Source organism: Rattus norvegicus, chromosome 10, assembly GCF_036323735.1.
Source record: "Rattus norvegicus strain BN/NHsdMcwi chromosome 10, GRCr8, whole genome shotgun sequence".
Lineage (NCBI taxonomy): Eukaryota > Metazoa > Chordata > Mammalia > Rodentia > Muridae > Rattus > Rattus norvegicus.
This window is the reverse complement of record NC_086028.1, coordinates 60,599,602-60,619,318: the sequence shown is the minus strand read 5'-3', so window position 1 is coordinate 60,619,318 and position 19,717 is coordinate 60,599,602. Positions and strand designations below refer to the sequence as shown.

At 51.8% G+C, this 19,717-nt stretch overlaps 1 protein-coding gene across 2 annotated transcripts in view; it reads right to left on the bottom strand.

Moving 5' to 3' along the window:
• Window positions 1–4,016: 4,016 nt before the first annotated feature.
• The window catches only part of Rtn4rl1 (reticulon 4 receptor-like 1), a 73,719-nt gene continuing 58,018 nt past the window's right edge, over window positions 4,017–19,717 (bottom strand). The window contains exons 1-2 of one of the 2 annotated variants that reach the window (XM_039086015.2): window positions 9,409–12,937; window positions 4,017–6,985 (exon numbers count right to left, since the gene is read on the bottom strand). In XM_039086015.2, the coding sequence (XP_038941943.1) occupies window positions 5,661–6,893 (1,233 nt within the window). In that variant the 5' untranslated portion in view covers window positions 6,894–6,985; window positions 9,409–12,937 and the 3' untranslated portion in view covers window positions 4,017–5,660. 2 annotated transcript variants of the gene reach the window in all.

Here is a 19,717-nt window from a genome sequence, read left to right as displayed (position 1 = left end):
GAGCTCCATGCCCAGGCCCCAAAGGTGGAAGGTGAGCCCTGACTCCACAGAGCTGTTCTATGACCTCTACATGCATGCTGTGTCGTGTGCACACCCTATGTTGTGCATACATGTACACAGATAAGAAAATGGGAAGGAAGAAAAACATAATTTTTTTTAATCAAGAAAATAAAGGCCAGCTTCTTTTATGTCAGTGTGAAAGGAAGGCCTAGTCCCTTTGAAGCCAGGTCCTTCCCTGTCTGGAGGTGGGGCTGAACTGAGGCAGTGGTGGCTTGCTGCTAATCCAATAGGCAATAACATAACGGAGAGCTCCTAACTCAGTGTCCAGCACACTCAAGTCTACAGGCTGTCCCCATCCACAGAGCAGCCTTCCCGTCTCCCTCACCTCCTCACACTGCTCCCAGGCTCCTGGGCCCCTCTGCCTGTGGAGTGCTAGGTGATTTGCTAATGTTGGGCAACATCTGCCCACTTGGGGTTCTTGGCTCTTCTTGTAATGAACAAGCCTAGCAGGAGGGGTGGAGCTTGGAGGAGGGAGTCCTGGGATTGCCAGTGGCTCCCTGCAGCTGGGGTGTCTGGCCAGCTGAGGAAGGAGCCATGGCACACGAGTGGGAAAGCATGGAGCAGAGGCTGTGGAAGCTAAACGGCATGGGAAGCAGTCGAAGCTTGGAAGCAGCAGGTGTCTGGGAATGGGACTGTGGCCCAGGCAGACTTCCAGTGAGCACTCCAGTTTTTTGGCACAAGGAAGGAGCTGGCTGAGCCCAAGAGGCGAGTGGTGATAATGAAACCCGCAGTTGAGGAACAGTGGTAAGGGTGCCATGGGAGCCCATGTGCTCATGAAGAGGCTGGGTGTGAAGAAGCGCCCGTGTAGGGAAGCCACATGTTCCTTCTAATTCCAGGCAGAGTCCCTGAGTGGGGCTCTCTGGGCCTCCCCGTTGCCTAACCAGTCTCCCAGCACCCCAGCAAACAGCAACCCGTCCTTAATTCACAGCTGTTTATCTCAAAGGCTGAGCCACTGTGTGCCCGTAGCCAGCAGCCTGACCCTCCCCCACGTTCTCCTCTGGTTGTCTCTCTTTCTTCTGAGAGGGTTTCAGCAGCAGCTACTCCTGAAAAGCCCTCTCCAACTCTCCTACCCCAGCTGAGCCCTTTGTTCTGCAGCTCAGTAACACAGCAACACAGGCTCAGTTCTATACTCATGGCTCTCAGCTCCTTAGAGAGCCTGTTTTCTCATTCTCCTGTCCCCAAAGCCTAGACAATGGCCGGTCCATTTGTAAACATCTCTGAGGATGCCAGGGGCCACACCCCATGTCTCCACAAGCCTGGCGCTGTCCTCTGTCACTGTAGAAGACTGCCTGGCAGGAGGTGAGATAAGGGAAGAAATGGTCTCCCCTGGGGTTCCCAAAAAGTGCTGAACAAAAATGGCGGAATGGGCTGGGGCTGTAACTCGCTGCTAGAGGGCTTGCCTAGCGTGTACAAGGGCCTGGGTTCGATCCCCAGTTCTGCATAACCCAGGCTTGATATCAGGGACATGCTTGTATTCTCAGTGCTCAGGAGGTAGTCAGGAAGATCAGGAGTTCAAGGTCATCCCCAGCTACATAGCTAGTTTGAGACCAGCCTGGGATACAGGAGACTTTGTCTCCGACTATCACCAAAGCAGCAAAAGGCCAACCGGCAAGATAATATTATGCAAAGTAAATCCATCTCAAAAGGTAAGTATTATATATTTTCTTCCATTTGTTTTTTTTACATTTTATAGAGGCCTATAGACTCATGTATGCATGCATGTATGTTTATATGATATGAAAGTAGGGGGTTGGAGAGGTAGCTCAGCAGTTGAGAGCACCGACTGCTCTTTCAGAGGACCTGGGTTCAATTTCTAGCACCTACATGGCAGCTCACAACTGTCTGTAATTCCAATCTCAGGGGATCTGGCGCCCTCCTACAGACATCCATGTAGGCAAAACACCAATGCATGTAAGATAAATTTTTTTTTGAGAGAGAGAAAGTGGAAGTAAAACTAAGGAGACAAAAGGGACTGATGGGAGGCAGGAGGGGCATGGAAAGGAGGACACAGGTGTGTGGTGTAAATGTGCAGAATACATTTCTACAAAAGCTTCCGGTTCATATGCGTGTGTGGGTGTGTGGGTGCAATATGTATGTTGTGCGTATATGTGGGGCCAAAGGGTCTTCCTCAACCCCTTTCCAACTTATTTTCGTTTAAACTTATCATCATCATCATCATCATCATCATCATCATCATCATCACTACTAGTTTGCTGTATGATGTGTAAGTGTGGGTGTGCCATGGCCCTCACAGAGGTCAGAGGATCCGGTGCTCCTACAGGTTCACGTGGGTTCTGTGGATGGAACTCCAGTAGGCAGGTTTGCAAAGCAAATGTATTTATCTGCCGAGCCCTCGATTATCTTGCTGGCCCTCTGCCTTAGTTTTGAGAGAGGGTGTCTCACTGAGCCTGGAACTTCCTGAGTTGCCTGGACAGCAAGTCCTAAGGACCCTCCTGCTCCTGCCTCCCCAGTGCCTGGATGACAGGAGCACACAGAGCTTAGCTGGTGGGCAGGGCTCCTGCTCCGACAGCGCCTTACCAACCAATGCATCTCTTTAGGGCCCTAGAACATTTTTTTTTTTAAAGTCCATGAAGTCAAGAGTGAGTACTTTGGGAAGTAGAGGCAGGAGGATCAGGAGTTCAAGGGCAGCCTTGGCTACATAGTGCAAGATCCTGCCTCAAAGGAAAAAAAGAAAAGAAAAGAAAAAGAAAAAAAGAAGAAAAATATCCATGAACTTGAAAACACGTCAGAGGGACCGTTTTGTTTTTCTAAAATCAGGGACAGGAGGGATGACTCCAATCTCTAGGGGAGCGAGACTCCATGGCACCCTACCCTGAATGGCTGGAGGCAGAAGTAGCTGGTCTTGCCGAAGAGAGGCTCGATTTAGCTTCTGAGAATCAGCCATTTTGATGTTTGCGACAATGGTGTCATTCTAACTGCGTAGCTTATGATCTGCTGAGTGACAGATGATGTCATCTGCCACAGCCTCCGATCCTTCTACCTCCTGGGGGAGAAAGCTCCAAAAATACACCCCATGTCCTGGGCCCCATCACCCAGCCTGGAAAGCCTTGGCCACAGGGACTGTGCTGGCACACAGTGGCAGAGCCATTAGGAGATGTTACTGCCTTTCCACTGACCATCGCTTCTTCCATATAGGACTCGCTAAGTCTTTTTTTAAAAATTTAATAAAGAGCTCAGACTTCTGATTTTCCCACTGAGGGCCTTGCTGCCTGGGGTTGGAAATGAAATCAACAACACAACAACTTGCTTGAATTTTAAGGGACATGGGCATCGGTCTGGGTAAGAAGAGCAAGCAAACCGTCAGGCTCAGAGGCAGGACGGCAGTGATGTGTTTTGGGGCACAAGGTCCCCTTTCATTAAAGCACTGAATCTTGTACTAAAAACAGCCCTCTGCCCCTCTGCTCTCGATCTACAGAGATGCCGACAAGGCAGACTTAGCTTCCAGGTCCTTGCCCTCTGCTATCCCGGTCAGTTCCTGGACTCCTGGGAGATGCTTGAGGCCCAGGAACTGGCTGTTGTTGCCTTCCTGCTGGTGCCAGAATCAGAAGCTATTCAGCAGCTGTAGCTCTTGGGAACAGGCTTGGAAGGAGCTTGTTCCTTCCCCCTTCTGCAGGGGAAAGACATGGAGATTGGTACTGAGCTGGCCAGCCATTATGTGGGCCGTGAATTGTGTTCTATGTGGGTGAGGGAAGTGCTGTGTGTGTGTGTGTGTGTGTGTGTGTGTGTGTGTGTGTGTGTGTGTGACAGAGACGGAGAGGGAGAGAGCATGTTCTTGTGTGTTCCTCTGAGTCAGTGTGCCATTGGTCCCCTTGGCTCTTCCTGCCAACAAGCAAGCTGTGTTCTCAGAGTCAAGCTTGGCCAGGCTCGCCCACCCCACCAAAGCCCAGGATCTGCCACCCCATCAGGAATGCAGGGTTATGAAATAAAAAACAGGGTTCTTGTCCAAGAGAATTTTTATTATTATTTTTCTCTCTTAATTGGATTCAGCATTTCTTACTCCTCACGTATCCTCTCTGGTAGGGAATTCAGGTCTCAAGAGACTGTTTGCCAGAGACCCTTGGGCCAACAGCCCCTATTCCCTGACTGGGCTTGCCTGCATGCTGCCTATCCAGGCTGACTCCTGAGTCTGGCCCTCTGACCTCTGCCTGTCTAAGTGATCCAGGATGATCAAGAGGAACAGAACCGCAGTGATGCAGGGTGCCTGAGAAGGCTGCTGAAACCCCCTCATCTGCTAAGGCCACTAGAGTTTTCCCCACTGCCAGACTACTCACGGCCCTCAGCAGGTCACGGGCCAAAGAGCCTAAATGTTAAAACTGCAGCTAAACCTCTCCTGAGGCCAGAGCTCAGAGCCTCCCTGGCCTGCACAGTCCATTACTGGCAAAACGCTAGGAGGACATTGTCCATCCAACCCACTGGACTAACACTGTAGATGCTGCCTTGTTGGCTGGCTTGAAAACCCCAGAAACATCTTCCCCAGCTCCACCTAGCTTGCCTCCAGCACTCTGACATCCATTTCTCTCGCTAACGTCTGCAGCTTCTACAGTAGGGGTGCTCCGGGGTGCCAGACAGGCATGTGTTGCATATAAAAACGAGGTGATGTTCTAAGTATCTAAGAATGTTGGTCCCCTGAAGTGATTCTCCCTGCTTCTCTTCCTTCCTGACTCTTCTCACAGACACCTTTGCCCCAGCAAGCCCAGGAACTATTGTTGCCAGCTGAGATAACAAAAATGCCACAGCTTTTTTCTTGCTAGAAATTACCGATACAGATATAGGTTCCCGTATAGTTTATAAACATGATAAGACATACAGTTTGGTAAGGAGTGGGTTGGGGGACCTGTGCATTTATATATTTATAATATATATATATATATTATGTGGATGTGTGGTCAGAGTGAGAATATATATATAAGTGGACATAGGTATAAAACTGCACCTTCTGTGTGACTCTCATTACGAGTAAAGTTCTATATGTCATCCTCTGGCGATCTCTCCTTTGGTGATTGGTTCTTGAACCCCAGCAAGTCTGCCAGGACTGCCTGAGACTTCAGGAATGAGAGGCATTACCCTCATGGGTAGGGACTGAGGGAGGCATAGGATTGGACAGGGCCAGTTAACTAAGTGATCTCAGGCAAGAGCCAAGAGTGCTCTGAGATTGCTGTTTGCCCCAGCTGACTCTGGGTGAGCCTTGTTCTGAGTCCTGCTCCTTCCGAAACCAGCAGGGTCCTTCAGCCCTTCTTTCCAAGTGACCAGGATTCCGCAGAGCCCAGTTTCTTCAAGGGGCACATGTCCTGACACCACTAACGACTCACTTGGTGTGCCTTTGACCACTGTGCTGGAGTGGATACTGTCCGGAGGTGCTCGGTCAGGACAGCCAGGTAAGATGTGCTACCCTTCCTGTCTACAGCTGTACACGTTGGGCTTATAATCCACCAGGAAGGGTCCAGACTGTGACTGAAGGTTTTAGCAGCCTTTTCCTGAAACCCAGCAGATCTTCCACTTAGAGAAAAGAAAAGAAAAGAAGAAAAGATTCTGTTCCTTGCTGGACAGGTGGCAGTGCTGGGTGACGGTGCCCTGGGTCCTCAGCGGAGAGATACCACCAGCCCCAGTATCCAGGCCAGGAGTGAGACCCCGAGGGCCGTGCCTGAGGAGGCCTGCTGCACCCCACTGGGGGCACGGATGGGGGTCCTGCGGGCACACTTGCCCTTCCTCTTGGGTCGTGCAGTGGGCATGATGTCAAAGCTGAACTTGTGCTGATAGTCGGGGGCATAGTCCTGCAGTTCAGGAAGCTCTTTCCCAGCGCTCCCCTTAGAGATCTGGTTTCGGTTCCTGTGGCTGGTGCAGTTCTTGCCTGGCTTCTTGGAACCTGACCTGGAGCCAGGCAGATGGCCATGTGGGTGGCCTTTGTCCCTGGAGGCACCGTGGGAGGGATGGTGCTCCTTGCGGGCAGCCCTGTCAGAGGTGCTAAGCGTGTGAGACTTGATCTGGTGAGGAGACGCTGGTCCAGTGCAGTTCCGGAAGTCCTCAACCCTCAGCGACTTCAGGTCCTGGCCTTGCCGCAGCTCTGGAGTCGCGCAGGGGACAACAGAGCTGGAGCCACGGAACCTTCGCAGCCATTCCCACAGGGACCGTGCCCGGCAGCCACAGTCCCAAGCATTCCCATTGAGGCGAAGAAACTCCAGGGCCACCAGGGGGGCCAGGCAGTCACCCTGCAGCTCGGTGAGGCTATTGTTGAAGAGAAAGAGGGTGGTTAGCCTGTGGAGGTCATGGAAAGCCTTGTGGTGGACCCACTGTAGCTGGTTCTCATGCAGCAGCAACCGGTCCAGGTTCACCAGGCCCCGGAAGATGCCCTGGCCCAGGCTCCATAGCTTGTTGCCATGGAGAAACAAGTGACTGAGGTTGACCAGGTCCACAAAGATGTCATCTTGGAGGTACTCAATATGGTTGTCCTGCAAGTAGAGGTACTGCAGGCTGTGCAGGCCACCAAAGATGCCCGCAGGCAGGGAGCTCAGTCCGCACTTGTAGAGGTAGAGGGCGTGAAGCTTCACCAGGCCTTGGAAGGTCTCGGGTGCCAGCGTTCGAAGCTGCCGGTTGTCTCCAAGGTCTAGCTCCTCCAGATGCACAAAGCCCTCAAAGGTGTTGGGAGCAATGAAAGTGATGTTGTTGGAGTAGATCCAGAGGGTGACCATGGCGGGGCTGAAGTGGCCCTGCTGGAGGAAGGTGATGTGATTGTTCTGCAGGAAGATGCGCTCGCTGTCCTCTGGGATGCCCTCGGGGATGGCGGCAAAGTTGTGTGCCTGGCAACTGACAGTCATGGGCGAGGGGTAGCACACACAGTCTCGAGGACAACCACCACTCAGAGGTAGCTCTCCAGCCAGCAGCAACAGCAGCAATTCCACACAGCACCCTGGGGGGAGAGAGACAGAACAGCTATGAGGGCTAGCGAATGCTCCTATTGGCTCGCAGAGGTTCTGTCCTCTGTACTGTACGCAGGGGTCCCTTAGGCTAGGAGGTTGGACAGGATGTTTGGGGACAAGGCACACATTATCTTCACACCTCTTCAGCTCTGTCCCTAAAGTCTCTAATCCCATCCAAACACCTCTTCAGACTCTGTCAGCCCTACCGCAGGGTGGAACACATCCGTGAATAAAAGCGTGTCGGCCTCCAGCTCTGGTCCCGGCTCCGTCACTCGCTCACTGTTATCTGCCTTTGCAAGCAACACCTCTAACAAAGCAAACAGCCCATCTGGAATCTTGAGTGATCACTTTATTTAAATGATTCCTCAAAATAAAGAAAGCATCTCGTGCACGATACCAAAACCAAGCCTCAGTAAATGCCTCATTCACACTGTGGTCCAAATACTTCAAACCCACAACCCTTCCTCCATGGCTCCAAGTCCTCACTTGTTAAATACAGCTCACAGAGCTGAGAGCTGGCACACAGGGAAGGTACGTTTCTGTGAGGGACTGTAAGTGACAACAGAGCTGACGCACGCACGAGGCTTCCCTGGGGTTCGTGGTACTGCCAGATCGAGGCTGCCCCCCTCTGATTCACCTTCTGGCCCTCTGCCTCTCTCTACCATGCTTGAGATTGCCAGGCTGTGGCTATAAAGCCAGGCCTTGCCTCTTGACTGTCCAGAGCATTTCCTCTGTAGCTTCCCTCTAATTGGGCATTAATTAGGCATTCGTTAATGGATCCTTAAAATAATTATTTTCGGATGTGTCCAGCCTGTGGTCGGGTAATAGGCCCAGGCTCATTATTGAAGCAGCCTCATTATAGACGATTGTCATTACCTGCCTTTTTCCAGGGTCGTAGCTGCCCCAAGTGGCCCAGCAGGCGCATCAAGAAGATGGGGACAGGCTCCAGGCCTACAGACACCCGCCCTGAAGAGCCAGGCAGCCTCGACCTATTCTACCTCAGTTGGCCTCTTGCCCCTTCTTTTCCAGTTTGTTCAGCTAGGACTCTTGAGAGAGTCAAGGCCCCTGGGGCATATGAGCTGAATGTTCTTGCTGTTGGCAGTGCTTAGAGCATGTGGAATCATAGAACCCACCCTCCTGACCAGGCTTCCCACTCGGGGTCCCAGGCCCAGGGACTGTCCAGGCTCCTGGCAGAGTAGGTCTCCACCTTGACTGCCACCCTGACCCTCCACCCCATTCCCGACAGAAACAGCATCGTAAGTTGACAGCTCCCAGCTGTTGGGAGTTATGGGCTCCCAGAGAGTGGCAGCTGCTTCTCGTCCCCTGTAATCACCCGGCTTCAACTGAATGTTTCTAGCACATAAAAATCATCGCATATAATTTAGTTTTTGCATAATTGGGTTCGGTTGTGATTTCAGAGCAATTATGACCTCAGCGGCAGTGGTGGCACAGCATAGGACCCTTTCTGGGCTGGGCCATGCTCTGCAGGTCCTCTACAGTGCTTCCTGCCAGCCAGCCCCTAGACAGCAAGCAAGCAGGCTATAGCCACTTCTGCCTCAATTTCCTGCTCCAAAACACGTCTAGGTGTTACTCTGTCAATCTTCCTCCTTATCGTCCTGGGTGTGGCCTCCAGTCTACCAGCCTCTGTCCCGGGGCTTCTTGCTGCAGAGGGAGGCAAGGGCGAGAGGTTCCCAACTCCAGTCGGCTGGAGGGCAATCTATCCTGTGCCGCCAACATCCAACCCACGCTGTCTGCACACTCCACAGACACGCTCCACCCTCCTAGCTTGCACCCTCTCTTCCAGGAAGGCCATTCTAGCCAGACCCCATCTCTGTACCCTGGGAACCCCAGGCTCTAGGTTCATGGACAGTCACCATGCTTGTCCCGCACTTTGTGTTGGATAAGGCATGGCAGCGTCTTCACTGGGGGTCCTGTGACAATAAAGCATTTCTTTTCCCGCCTGCAGCTGCAGGCAGGTAGGGGCTGCAGTAGGCTTATCACTAATACCGTTCGACATTTGTACAGCTCATCGGAGTTTACAGAGGGCTTTTGCCTGCACCCTCAACCTCCCTCTGCGCTCTCCCACCTGCTGTGGCTGCTCAGTCTCCAGGCAGCCCGGAAGAATCTGGGAGTCCCTTGGGCAGATTACCCCAGCGTAGGGGCCTCCAAGGGATACGGGGAAAACCAGGCTATGGTTCTCTTTAGGCTAAATAAATAAAAAATAAATAATCCAACGGCACCAAACCTCGGGTGTGGACTTAGTGACCAGTTTATGAACACACAATGGAGGAGGCAGGCAGACAGCAGAGCTGCATGAAGGTAGGACTGGGGTTTTCCCTCCAAGAGGGCAACAGGAGGACAAAGGGACTCCAGCCAAGACCTAATGCAGAACCAGGCTCAGCTCCCCTGTTACCTCAAGGAAGAATAGGCTATCAGCACTAGGAGGCCTAAGGCAATGAGACCACAAGGACCTTGTAGGACAGTCACTTCCTGCAGTGAAGGACTCTTCTGGAAGCATGCTAATAGGATGCAGGCTTGGGACAGCTGGTCCCTGTCCTTTAGTATTTTTCCACATGCCAGGGTCCATGCCAGGGACGTTAGCTTCCCAGAACGTTCATCTCTTCTAATGGGAGGGGGTGTTGAGGGGCTGGGCCAATCTGCATCCGTGCCTTTAACAGTCACTGTCATTACTCCAGGACCCTGAGCTAGCTCTCAGTCAGTCCTGGCTACTTCTGGACTCCTTGCCTGAGCAAGCAAGTGCCAATTCTAGGATTGTCACCCAGCAGGTTTCTTCCCAGGGAGGCAAGCACTGCATCACCATGGCGCCTTCTATGCCCCCTCTATGAGGCCCTTGGGAGCTCCGCCCCACGGATTGCCTGATTAATGTACCAACAATGAGGATGGAGCCTTTGCCGGCGCATTTTAAAATTGCAAATTAGCAGGAATCCAAGTCTCTGCGGAGGGGCCCTGCACCTCTCCTGCCAGACTCATCAAGCCCCTCCTGGGCGGGGCTGCCTTCTACTTGAGGTGGCGGAAGGGAGAAGACCCAGCTCCACTTTCCTTCCCTCCAGGGGATGCTCTTCACTGTGTTCTGCTTCGCTACTCCCAAGCCTCCGGCCTCCCACGCACGTGAGCTCCCAAGCAGCCCTACAGCCTCAGTCATTGCTTCTCCCATTCATACTTGCCCCTAGCCTAGGAGAGTCATGGCAGCCAGTGTGGGAAGGGTCTAGCAATGTGCGTCATGGCTCATTTGCATAAGGGGTGGCAATACCCTGGTAGGTACCGGAAGTGTATAACGAAGATTAAGGGAGGGGCCTAAGGAGAGCCTCTGCTTCCCACCCTTGTGTAACACCAGCCCTTCCTCAGCCTCCCAGAGAGTATTTGACCTTTGTACTAGGGCTGAGAAGGGTCCTGCTCTGTTCTGCTGCCGTAGCTGAGGGGAATCTGCTCAGACCTCAGCACACTGTTCATCAGAGGACATGCAAGCAAGGGAGCTAGCAGTGGCCTCGGGTCAGTTGGCAAACCCCAAACTCCTCCTGCCAAGCTGAGCATGAGCAGCCAACTCCTCACGGTCCCATGGGACCAGACCCGGTGGGATGGGTGGCGAGATTAGGCAGCAGAATAGCACGTGCAAACGCACCGAGGTGGGAAAGGGCCTGTGCTTCCCACTCCCGCTGATGGTGCAGAGCTCTAAGGAAGACTGTAACCTCAGCTCAGCTGGACCAGGGTGGTCGGAGAGCTTAGCACCAGAACCAGCATCAGCAGGGTCTGTCTGCTGCACCCTGGCCACCAGAAGTTGGAAGAGAACTAACGAGGAGGATCTAAGGCTGGAATACATCTTTAACTGAAGCCCTCAGTAGCAGTACTGGCACAGGCGAAAATGAGGTGCCCAGAGCATCAGTGACTGGTCGCAGGTGGAGAACACAGCAGCGGGTCAGGTCCCACCAAGCTACCCTGCCTTTAGGCTGGGACTCTAGCTTCAGCCTCCTGATGCCGGGAGTGGGTAGAGCATCCTCAAATCGGGCTGGTCAGCTTTCTCAGGCTCCAAATCGTCAGGACAGCCACTGCAGCCAGCTTAGCACCCAAGGGGCTGCCCCTCTACCCCTAAGTAGGGGCATCCCCAATGGCTAGTTTCCTCATGGCCCCTGGGCAGGTCAGTGGGTCTCTGTGAAGCTTTGCAGGCTGCTCTGTGAGTAGCCACTCTCTCCGGCCTTCAGCCCTCTCTCTCCTGCCCCCAGCCTGGCCAGCTGCTCTTCTCTGAGCAATCGATGCTAACCGAATGCTCTCTTGCTGCGAGGATGGCGGCCTCAGGCCAGGCCGGCTGTACTCCTGGGGCTGCTGGCGCCTCAGGCCACTTGGCTCTTGTGCCACTTGTGTTCTAAGCATAGGCTCCTTCCTGGCTCAGCCCTGAAGACAAGAAAGCTGGCCAGCAAACAGCTAGCTGGGCTCCCCTCTCAGCCTCCACCGCTGTGCAGAATGGCCGGCAGCCTCCTATCCACTGCTGTGAGTAGAGCAGGGCTGTGGAATCAGAGACCGAAGTTGGATCCTGGCTGCTCCTTTTAATGCTTGCAGGAGCCTCACTTTCCTCACCTGCAAAATGGGGCAGTCACTGAGAGCTCTGCCAGTCCTCCAGCCCACAGATACTGGTACCCACCTGCCCTTCCCACATCTCCATCTGTCTAACTGAAACCATCCAAACCAAGCTCCTCTCTTCCTCTGTGTCCTCCTCCGTTCACAACTTCTCCATCTTGGGTAAAGATGCTCCCTTCACTTTTAGCTGCCCAGGAGGAACACCTCACAGTGTCTCCTTCCCTTGGCTCATACACCATTCTCTGGAAACTCTGCTGGCTAAATTTTAGAATTTATCCAGTGTCTATCCACGTATCAGACCCGCTGCTGCTATCATTCACCCAGGGTGTTGCAGAAGCCTCCTGGATGCCCCCCCCATCCAGCCCCCTCACCCGTACATCTCCTTCAACAGGATCTAGGGTAGTCTAGGGAATGTCTGAGTCAGAAAGTGTCGCTCCTCTGCCTAAATCCTCCATGGCTCCCATCTAACCCTAAGCTGCCCCCAGGTCTTTATCACTGCCTCCCGGCTACACAGACCTTGCTGCTGTCCCTCCTTTATGCCAGCACTCAGCCTCCCACCCTTGTCCATGCTGATCCATCTACCTGGACTGGTTCCCAGTGTGTCTTCAGGGCTTCTTCCCAGTGAGGCCGCTCTTGAGCAGCGATTTTCAAGGTGTTTCTTCCCTGGTACATTTTACTCTACAAGCATGTAACCTTTTCGACAGCGCTACTTAAGTTACTTGTTTACTTTCTGTCCACTGCGGCTTTGTCCTAACAGGTGTGCTCCCTGCACACGGGGGGGGGGGGGGGGGGGGGGGGGGGGGGAATTACCTTCTCAAGACTCTGGAGAATTGAGTGATGACACTCAGAAAGCCCTAGGCTCAGGCCTGGGGCCTGGATCCTAGTAGGTGCTCAATAAACATTGGCTGTAATTAGTCCTGGGAAGACTCAGAGCCTTCAGGATGAGAGCAGATACCTAAACTTGGCTTTCATCAAGACTCCTTAGGTCCATTGAGGAAGTGACTGTTTGGGGGATGAGCACTCTGAGAAGGACCCAATGCCAGGCCTTTCCTGGGCAAGGGGACATAGACTGGGACTGGGGAGTTTCCCAAGTTATGGGACTGTCAGTGCTAAACTGGGATAATGCTGAATAAGTTAGTCACCCTGAAAGGGGCCAGGACCAGAACCTTTCAAACAGAAATGTCTGGGTTTAAGAAGAGAGGAAGCCAGGGTTGGGGATTTAGCTCAGGGGTTGGGGATTTAGCTCAGTGGTAGAGCGCTTGCCTAGGAAGCGCAAGGCCCTGGGTTCGGTCCCCAGCTCCGGAAAAAAAGAACCAAAAAAAAAAAAAAAAAAAAAAAAAAAAAAGAAGAAGAAGAGAGGAAGCCAGATATGGTGGTGCATACCTTTGATTCAGGCGCTTGGGAGGCAAAGACAGGTCGATCTCGGTGAGTTTGAGGCCAGTCTATTCTACAGAGCAAGTTCCAGGACAGCCAAGGCTACATAGAGAAACCGACCCCCCCCCCATTAAAAATCTCAGATTGCTTTCTTTTCTCACATTCTGAATCAAACACCCTCTGCAGGTTCTCCCAGCACCAGGAACCCTCTCAGCCGAGGAGTGGGCAACTACCACTGGCTTTTGTCTGCCTGGGGTTGGTCCCCTGAAACAGGTCTGGTTGGCAGCTCCATGCTAATTGGACTGACAATTTCTCCTGAGAGCAATTTGGGTCTCTCACATCCTGCCCATTAGGCCTTAACCTTGTCTGCGGGGGTGGGGATGGGGGGTGTGCTGTAGGGGGCAGGGATGGAGGCAGCTACCCTGTACAGTTCTGTATTGAGGCACTACCCCAACCTATGACCCACTGCAATGGGAGTCATTTGTCCTAGGCAACTCCAGATGGGTACAAAGTCTCTCCAATGAGGGTAGGTATGGGTGTAGTATAGAGAGCCCGGTGAGCCTGGCTGGGCACCGCAGACCTGAGCACAGGAGATTGTGTCACTGTTGTTCCCAAGGGAGATTGTTCCCAGGCTGCCAAGACGTCTTGGCTTTCAACCCAACTCAGGATGGTCCAGGATCCAGAGCTCTGTACAGATGCTGAGAGGCACTTAACCCAGGGCTAAGATCCTAGGACGATATCTTGGCTTTCTTTGTCCCAGTCCGTCATCCCCATCTGTGCCTAACAGCTCTCTGTGGAAAACATGAGGCTCGTGAACTCTCTCTACCTCTCCCAGCACCCCATCCATACTCCCAGCTCAGAATGTGTGCCCTCACATTACTCAAATCTTCTGCTAGGTTTAAGGGCACCAGGTTGAGGCTGTGGGTTTCCCTCCATCTGTCCCTCCCTCCCTTTCACCACCACCGCCAATCTTCTTCCTCCTCCCTCTCCTCTTCTTAACAGGACCTATGTAGCCAAAGGCCCTAAGCTTTGGAACTCCTGATCCTCCTGCCTCCATGCTCTGGGATACAGGCCCATGGACGGGGCTGCAGGTTTCTGAGCATCCCTCCTTCCCAGATTTTCCAGACTAGCCTCCTGCCTAGGAGCCTTGTGAAGCCAACTGTCAGTCCCCACAAACAACAGCAAATTGTGAGTGCACCTGGAACCTGATGGGTAAGTGACGATATCCTGGGTGTGTGTGGCAGTGCAGGGGACCTTTGAAGGGTTGACATCTATGGAGATGCCTCTATGGGGAGGGGGTGGTTCCAGAGACATTCAGGAGAGGGTGCTGGGAGGGGGGATGCTGCCAACCTTGAACAGTCAATGATACAGAGAAGAAGCAGCTCTCGGCCAACAGCCCTTGTTTCCAGCTCACAGAACCACCCATCCCTGGCTATCAGTGAACGGCATTCAGGACTGATACCCAGGCTATGAGTAAAGCCTATACCTGCCGACCACACTGTTCTGCACCTGTCCCTCCATTCCCCTCCATTTTAGAGTGGGCTCACGGTTATCTCGGCAACATTGGGAGACACAGGTCCTTCACTCATGGCTCCTCCATTGCGGGGTGAAGGAGTAGAACACAAAAGACCAGGCCTGCACAAGTGTTGGAAGCACAAGGGTTTGGATGGAAGAATGGGGTCGGGTGGTGCACGCCCTTAATCCCAGAATTTGGGAGGCAGAGGCAGGTGGATGTCTGTGAGTTCCAGGCCAGCCAGGTCTACAAAATGAGTTCCACAGCTGTTACACAGAGAAACACTGTCTTGAAAAAACAAAAATAGGGGTTGGGGATTTAGCTCAGTGGTACAGCGCTTGCCTAGGAAGCGCAAGGCCCTGGGTTCGGTCCCCAGCTCCGAAAAAAAGAACCAAAAAAAAAAAATAAATAAAGGGAGGGAGGGAGGAAGAAAGGAAAGAAGGAAGGAGGGAAGGGAGGAAGGAGGGAAGGGAGGAAGGAGGGAAGGGAGGAAGGAGGGAAGGGAAGAAGGAGGGAAGGAAGGAGGGAAGGAAGGAGGGAAGGGAGGAAGAGGGGCTACTTTATGTGCTCAACTTTACTTTGTGTGGGAAAAGACACAGGGACAAACCAAGCTTTTGTTGTTGTTGTTGTTGTTGTTGTTTTGTTTTGTTTTGTTTTGTTTTTTCCCTGTGTTTGTTGCAAAAGACAGGTATCATCCCTGCTCACAGCTTGTTGGTTGGCATCATGCATGTGGCCCTGTATGGCATCATAGGACAGGGGTGCCTCCTCTTATGAGGAGGGAGGGAGAAAGGAGTGACTGTGGGCACTGAGAGCGCACTCACACAGGAAGCTCTGACATTAAGTGGCTGGACAAACAGGAAGGACCTTGTGGGGGTGGGGGTCAAGGGCGGCCATTTTCTTCTGTTTTTAGCTTTTTAAAATTATAGTTTTTATCTTGAATCGCTACACAGTAATTGTACATATTTATGGGGTACAGCCTGACATTTCAAAACATGTATACAATGTGCGGTGATCAGATCAGGGCAATTAGCATACCCATCGCCTTGAATGTTTATCAGGTCTTTGTGTCGGGAACATCCAAAATCCTCTCTACTTAGCTATTTTGAAATTTACAATTAATTGACAACCACAGCTCTCCTACTGGGCAATAGAACATTAGAAGTTACCCTTACCCAGCTGAGCCCGGGCACCCATTAACCATGCTCCCTGTCCCCAGCACCCTCCCAGTGTTTGTTTTTCGGAGATGGAAGAAATAGAGCCTGTTCGCATGCCAACAAGCATGATTCAGGAGGAGAGAAACTGTCAGAGAGAAACTGAGACAGCCTGAAAGGGCAGAAAATCGGGGGGAGATCTGAGGAACACCTGCTCCGAGGAATGGGGGACCATGACATGTACAGGGACTGCTGTGCAGTTAGCACAGGCAGGTTCTCTTTTCCCCATGAAGCAGGAGGGCCTCTCCAATGAGGCTGGAGGTAGAGAGGGTGGGAGTCAGGCAAGAGAGAAAGACAGACAGCTGATGGTGTGGTTGAGCCAACTCAGGAGGGCCCTCTGCAGGAGGGTGGAACCCAGGAGTTCCAGGCAGCCTGGTCTAGGGACTTTGTTCAGTGATGTCAGCTATTAGGTGTGGCTAGAAGCAGGGAAGGGACACCAAAGTGGGGTTTCCAGTGAGCGTGCACAGTTGAAGGACCAGGAGTTTGAAAATATTTGCAAACACGCCTTTCTTAATCCCATCTGACCATCCTTGGTCCAAATGCTTCCTGCCTCTTGTTGGACTCTTGGGACTCTGTCTCGTGTTCTAGGACAAATGCTAACTGGGCTCTTCAGGCCCCAGTCCTCATGCCTACACCCTTTGACTCCCACACAGAGTCTCTTCACAGCCTTTGGAGCCCAGATGAGCACCTTGGGTACTTAGTTTCCAGCTCCTCTCTGGCCCTGCTGGCCCAAGTACTGCACACTCTCCAGGGATCCAAGCTGCCCATCTCGAGACCCCAGGCCTGGGAGACCTGACCCAGATTGCATTTAGCCTGGGCTTCCCAGGTGGTCTCCAAGCCCTCTTTTTACTGATTCAATTTTCCTTCAGTCATCTATCACTATTTACTTTCATTTTAAAATAATACTTGCCAGTTGTGGAGTAATGTAAAAAGTATGGAAGTAAAATGGAAGGGGAAAAAAAAAATCACTACATTCCCTTTACCCTTGACAACCGTTGACAGGTCCTTGCTGAACCTTCAATAGTTCCTTCGTTTATATAGAGCTGTATAAAATTTAAATAAAATTTTTATTTAAAGAAATAAAGTTGAGATCGTGTTATATATGCAGCCCTCTGCTTCTACCCAGCTGTGTAACTCTGTACTGAGGATCCTGAGGGAGCCCTGTGGGCGGAGTGGTCCCTGCCACAGGTCAGTGGGAAATCAGTTCTCGTAAATCAGCCAGGGCCAGTTACCCAAGTATGAATAGAAGGAAGAACGAAGGAAGAACAAGCAAGATTCCTGGAGACTGCAGATGATCCCACCTTATGCATACATTATAATTTATTTATCTCTAAAACCATTTATGTCTCCTTTTTTATTGCTATAAATCATGGCTGAGTTGAGCATGTGGTACAAGAGCTCTAATCCTAGCAGCTGGTAGACAGAGGCAAGAGGATCTTTAATTTGAGGCTAGTCAGGGTTACGTAGTAAATTCAAGCTTGGGCTACACGCCCTATCTCAAAAAATAAAACACACACACACACACACACACACACACACACACACACACACACACACAAACAAAGGAGGGGCTGGAGATAAGGCTCAGCTCTTAACACTCGCTGCTCTTTCAGAAGTCCTAGGTTCAATTCTGAGGACCCATGAGATGGCTCACAACGCTCTTTAACTCCAGTTCGAGGGGGTCTGATATCCTCTTCTGATACTTGAAGAGCATGAGTTTCAGGACAGCCAGGGCTACCTAGAGAAACCCTGTACTTAGTTTCCCAGTACTTAGGAGGCCCAGGCTGACATGGGCTACATGAGATCCCATTTCAAATTAAAACAAGACAAAAAAATCATGGCAGAAATTGGTGATATTCGTTGCCTCTTGGGAGACAAGTCTGATGGGAAGCTGGGGGACTGGGGTGAGGAAACTACCCTCTCTATATGTCAGGGACTCTTGATTTATTACTGTGTCAATGTAACTATTAATTCTTTAAGGTCAGTTAAATTAAATTAAATAACACTGCAAACATCTTTGTCTAAATTCCTGATCTTTCTTTAGACCAATTTCATTGAGATCAAGTTGCCTTGATGAACACTGACCAGTTACCTTCTAGAGAGTTTAGCTCCACAGCCCTTAGCTTTAAGATCCACACAAACAGACCCCCAGCTACCGGGACTTTCAGAGAGGCAGCCTTTCCTTTGCTGTCTTTCCCTCCAAACTAAGAGCTACGCAAAGGAGACCAGAGCCCTGCCTTGGAGATCCTGGGTTGAAGCCTGTGTTAACCACCTCTGTGTGCATCCTAGGGATACCCACAGTTACTTCTTGAATAGCTCCCCCAAATCATTACAAATTCATGTCCCCATTTTACCAGCAAGAACAATGAAGCTTGGGTTGGGGATTTAGCTCAGTGGTAGAATGCTTGCCTAGCAAGGCCAAGGCCCTGGGTTCGGTCCTCAGCTGGGGGTGGGGGGAGCTTCGGGGGGAGGGGGAGAACAATGAAGCTCAACACACTACAGCCATTTGCCCAGGATGGTAACTACTGTGATTCCACCGAGATGGATCTGGTAGCCATGATGAGAGGATCCCTGACTCTTTTAGGAGCACTGCCCACTCAGAGACTCTCTCCCAGCATCACCCTCTCCTAGACTCTGCGCTTGCTCCCCTGTGGACAGTCTCCCTCCTCCCCCTCTCCATTATTTACTTCCACTCCTTAAGCTTCCGGCTCAGGAGGCCTGAGAAAGGACAAGGTAGATGGGGAAGGAAGTGGAAATTCTGTGTAAACCCTCATCTGTATCACAAAACTTGTCTTAAGTGCCAGCCCCAGGGATTTGCCGGAGCTGGCATGACAGAGGTGGGGCTGAAGGTCAGATTAAATTGGACTAGTAACCCCCAGAGGGATACTTGAAAGAGGTTTGCTAAAGAAAGAGTTTCCGGCAGGGACTCGGTGGTTGAGGCAGGCAGAGACTGCATGCGAAGCTGACCCGACCAGGTCAAGCCTGCTTAGCAGGGCCTGGCAGTGACAGGTCTGGAGGTTCACAGGAAACCTGAAATCTTGCCTTTTTCTCCCAGTAATGAGTTGGTATAAAAATGGATCCTGAATAAAATTGTCTGCAGTTTTCAAATTTCAAAATGCATTAGTCAAAATATATCAAATTTCCATGTACTGGCTTACCACCTGCTCTAAGTGGGATCCCTCTTCAGCTGGAATATATTGAAATATGAATCACCCCCGAGAGGCAAAGGGGATCAGAAAGGGGGTGAGGTCCTCAGAATGTGCTGAGTCCCAGGCTCCTCTGGATCCCCAAGGCTACCCCTTGATCAATGACAACATTTATTTCCTGGGTGGCCCAGAACCATGGCGACTTCCTTCAATCTCAGATTCCTAACCCAAACCCTTACCCGCTGTTCAGCCTTTTGCCACAAAGGGCAGAGCACAGCCTTCTCCCACTCTAGCCTTTAATGAGAGCGGCTGTGAGCACTCAGGCTCATGGGGAAGGCTCACGGGGAAGGCAGGCTTGTAATCCTAAGGCTACACCCAATGGCAACTTTGACCTCATTTGCTCCCTGGCCTTCATTTGTAGGAGACAGGATCTCCCACAGTCCAGGTTGCCCTTAAAGTCAAGAGGCCCCTGTCCCTGCTGGAAACAATTCCTTCTAAGTTTCGGAAGCTGAACTTTGTGGTTCCCATCTATCTTTCTGTCAGCAGCTCCTGGTTCTGCTCCCTGTTCTCTAGGACTGAGCCCCAGCTCCCCTCCCCTGCAATCACACCTGTCTGGGGGAATCTCACAGAGCATGCTCAGCACCGTCTTCACAGTGAGGTCTGATGATCATCCGCACCGTAGTCCGCTAGACGGTCCACTCACGTCTCCACACAGGTATCTAATAAACAGGTCTGGCTCACCACATCCTCAGCGTGTCTCCTAACAGGTTTCCCCATCCGGGCGGCTGAGGGAGCCATTCTTTTCTTCATTGCTCAGGTTTGAAAGCGCAGAGACGGTTTCCCTGTCTTCCTTTCCTTTATCCTCTTCTCCTTTGATTCCCTGCGTCC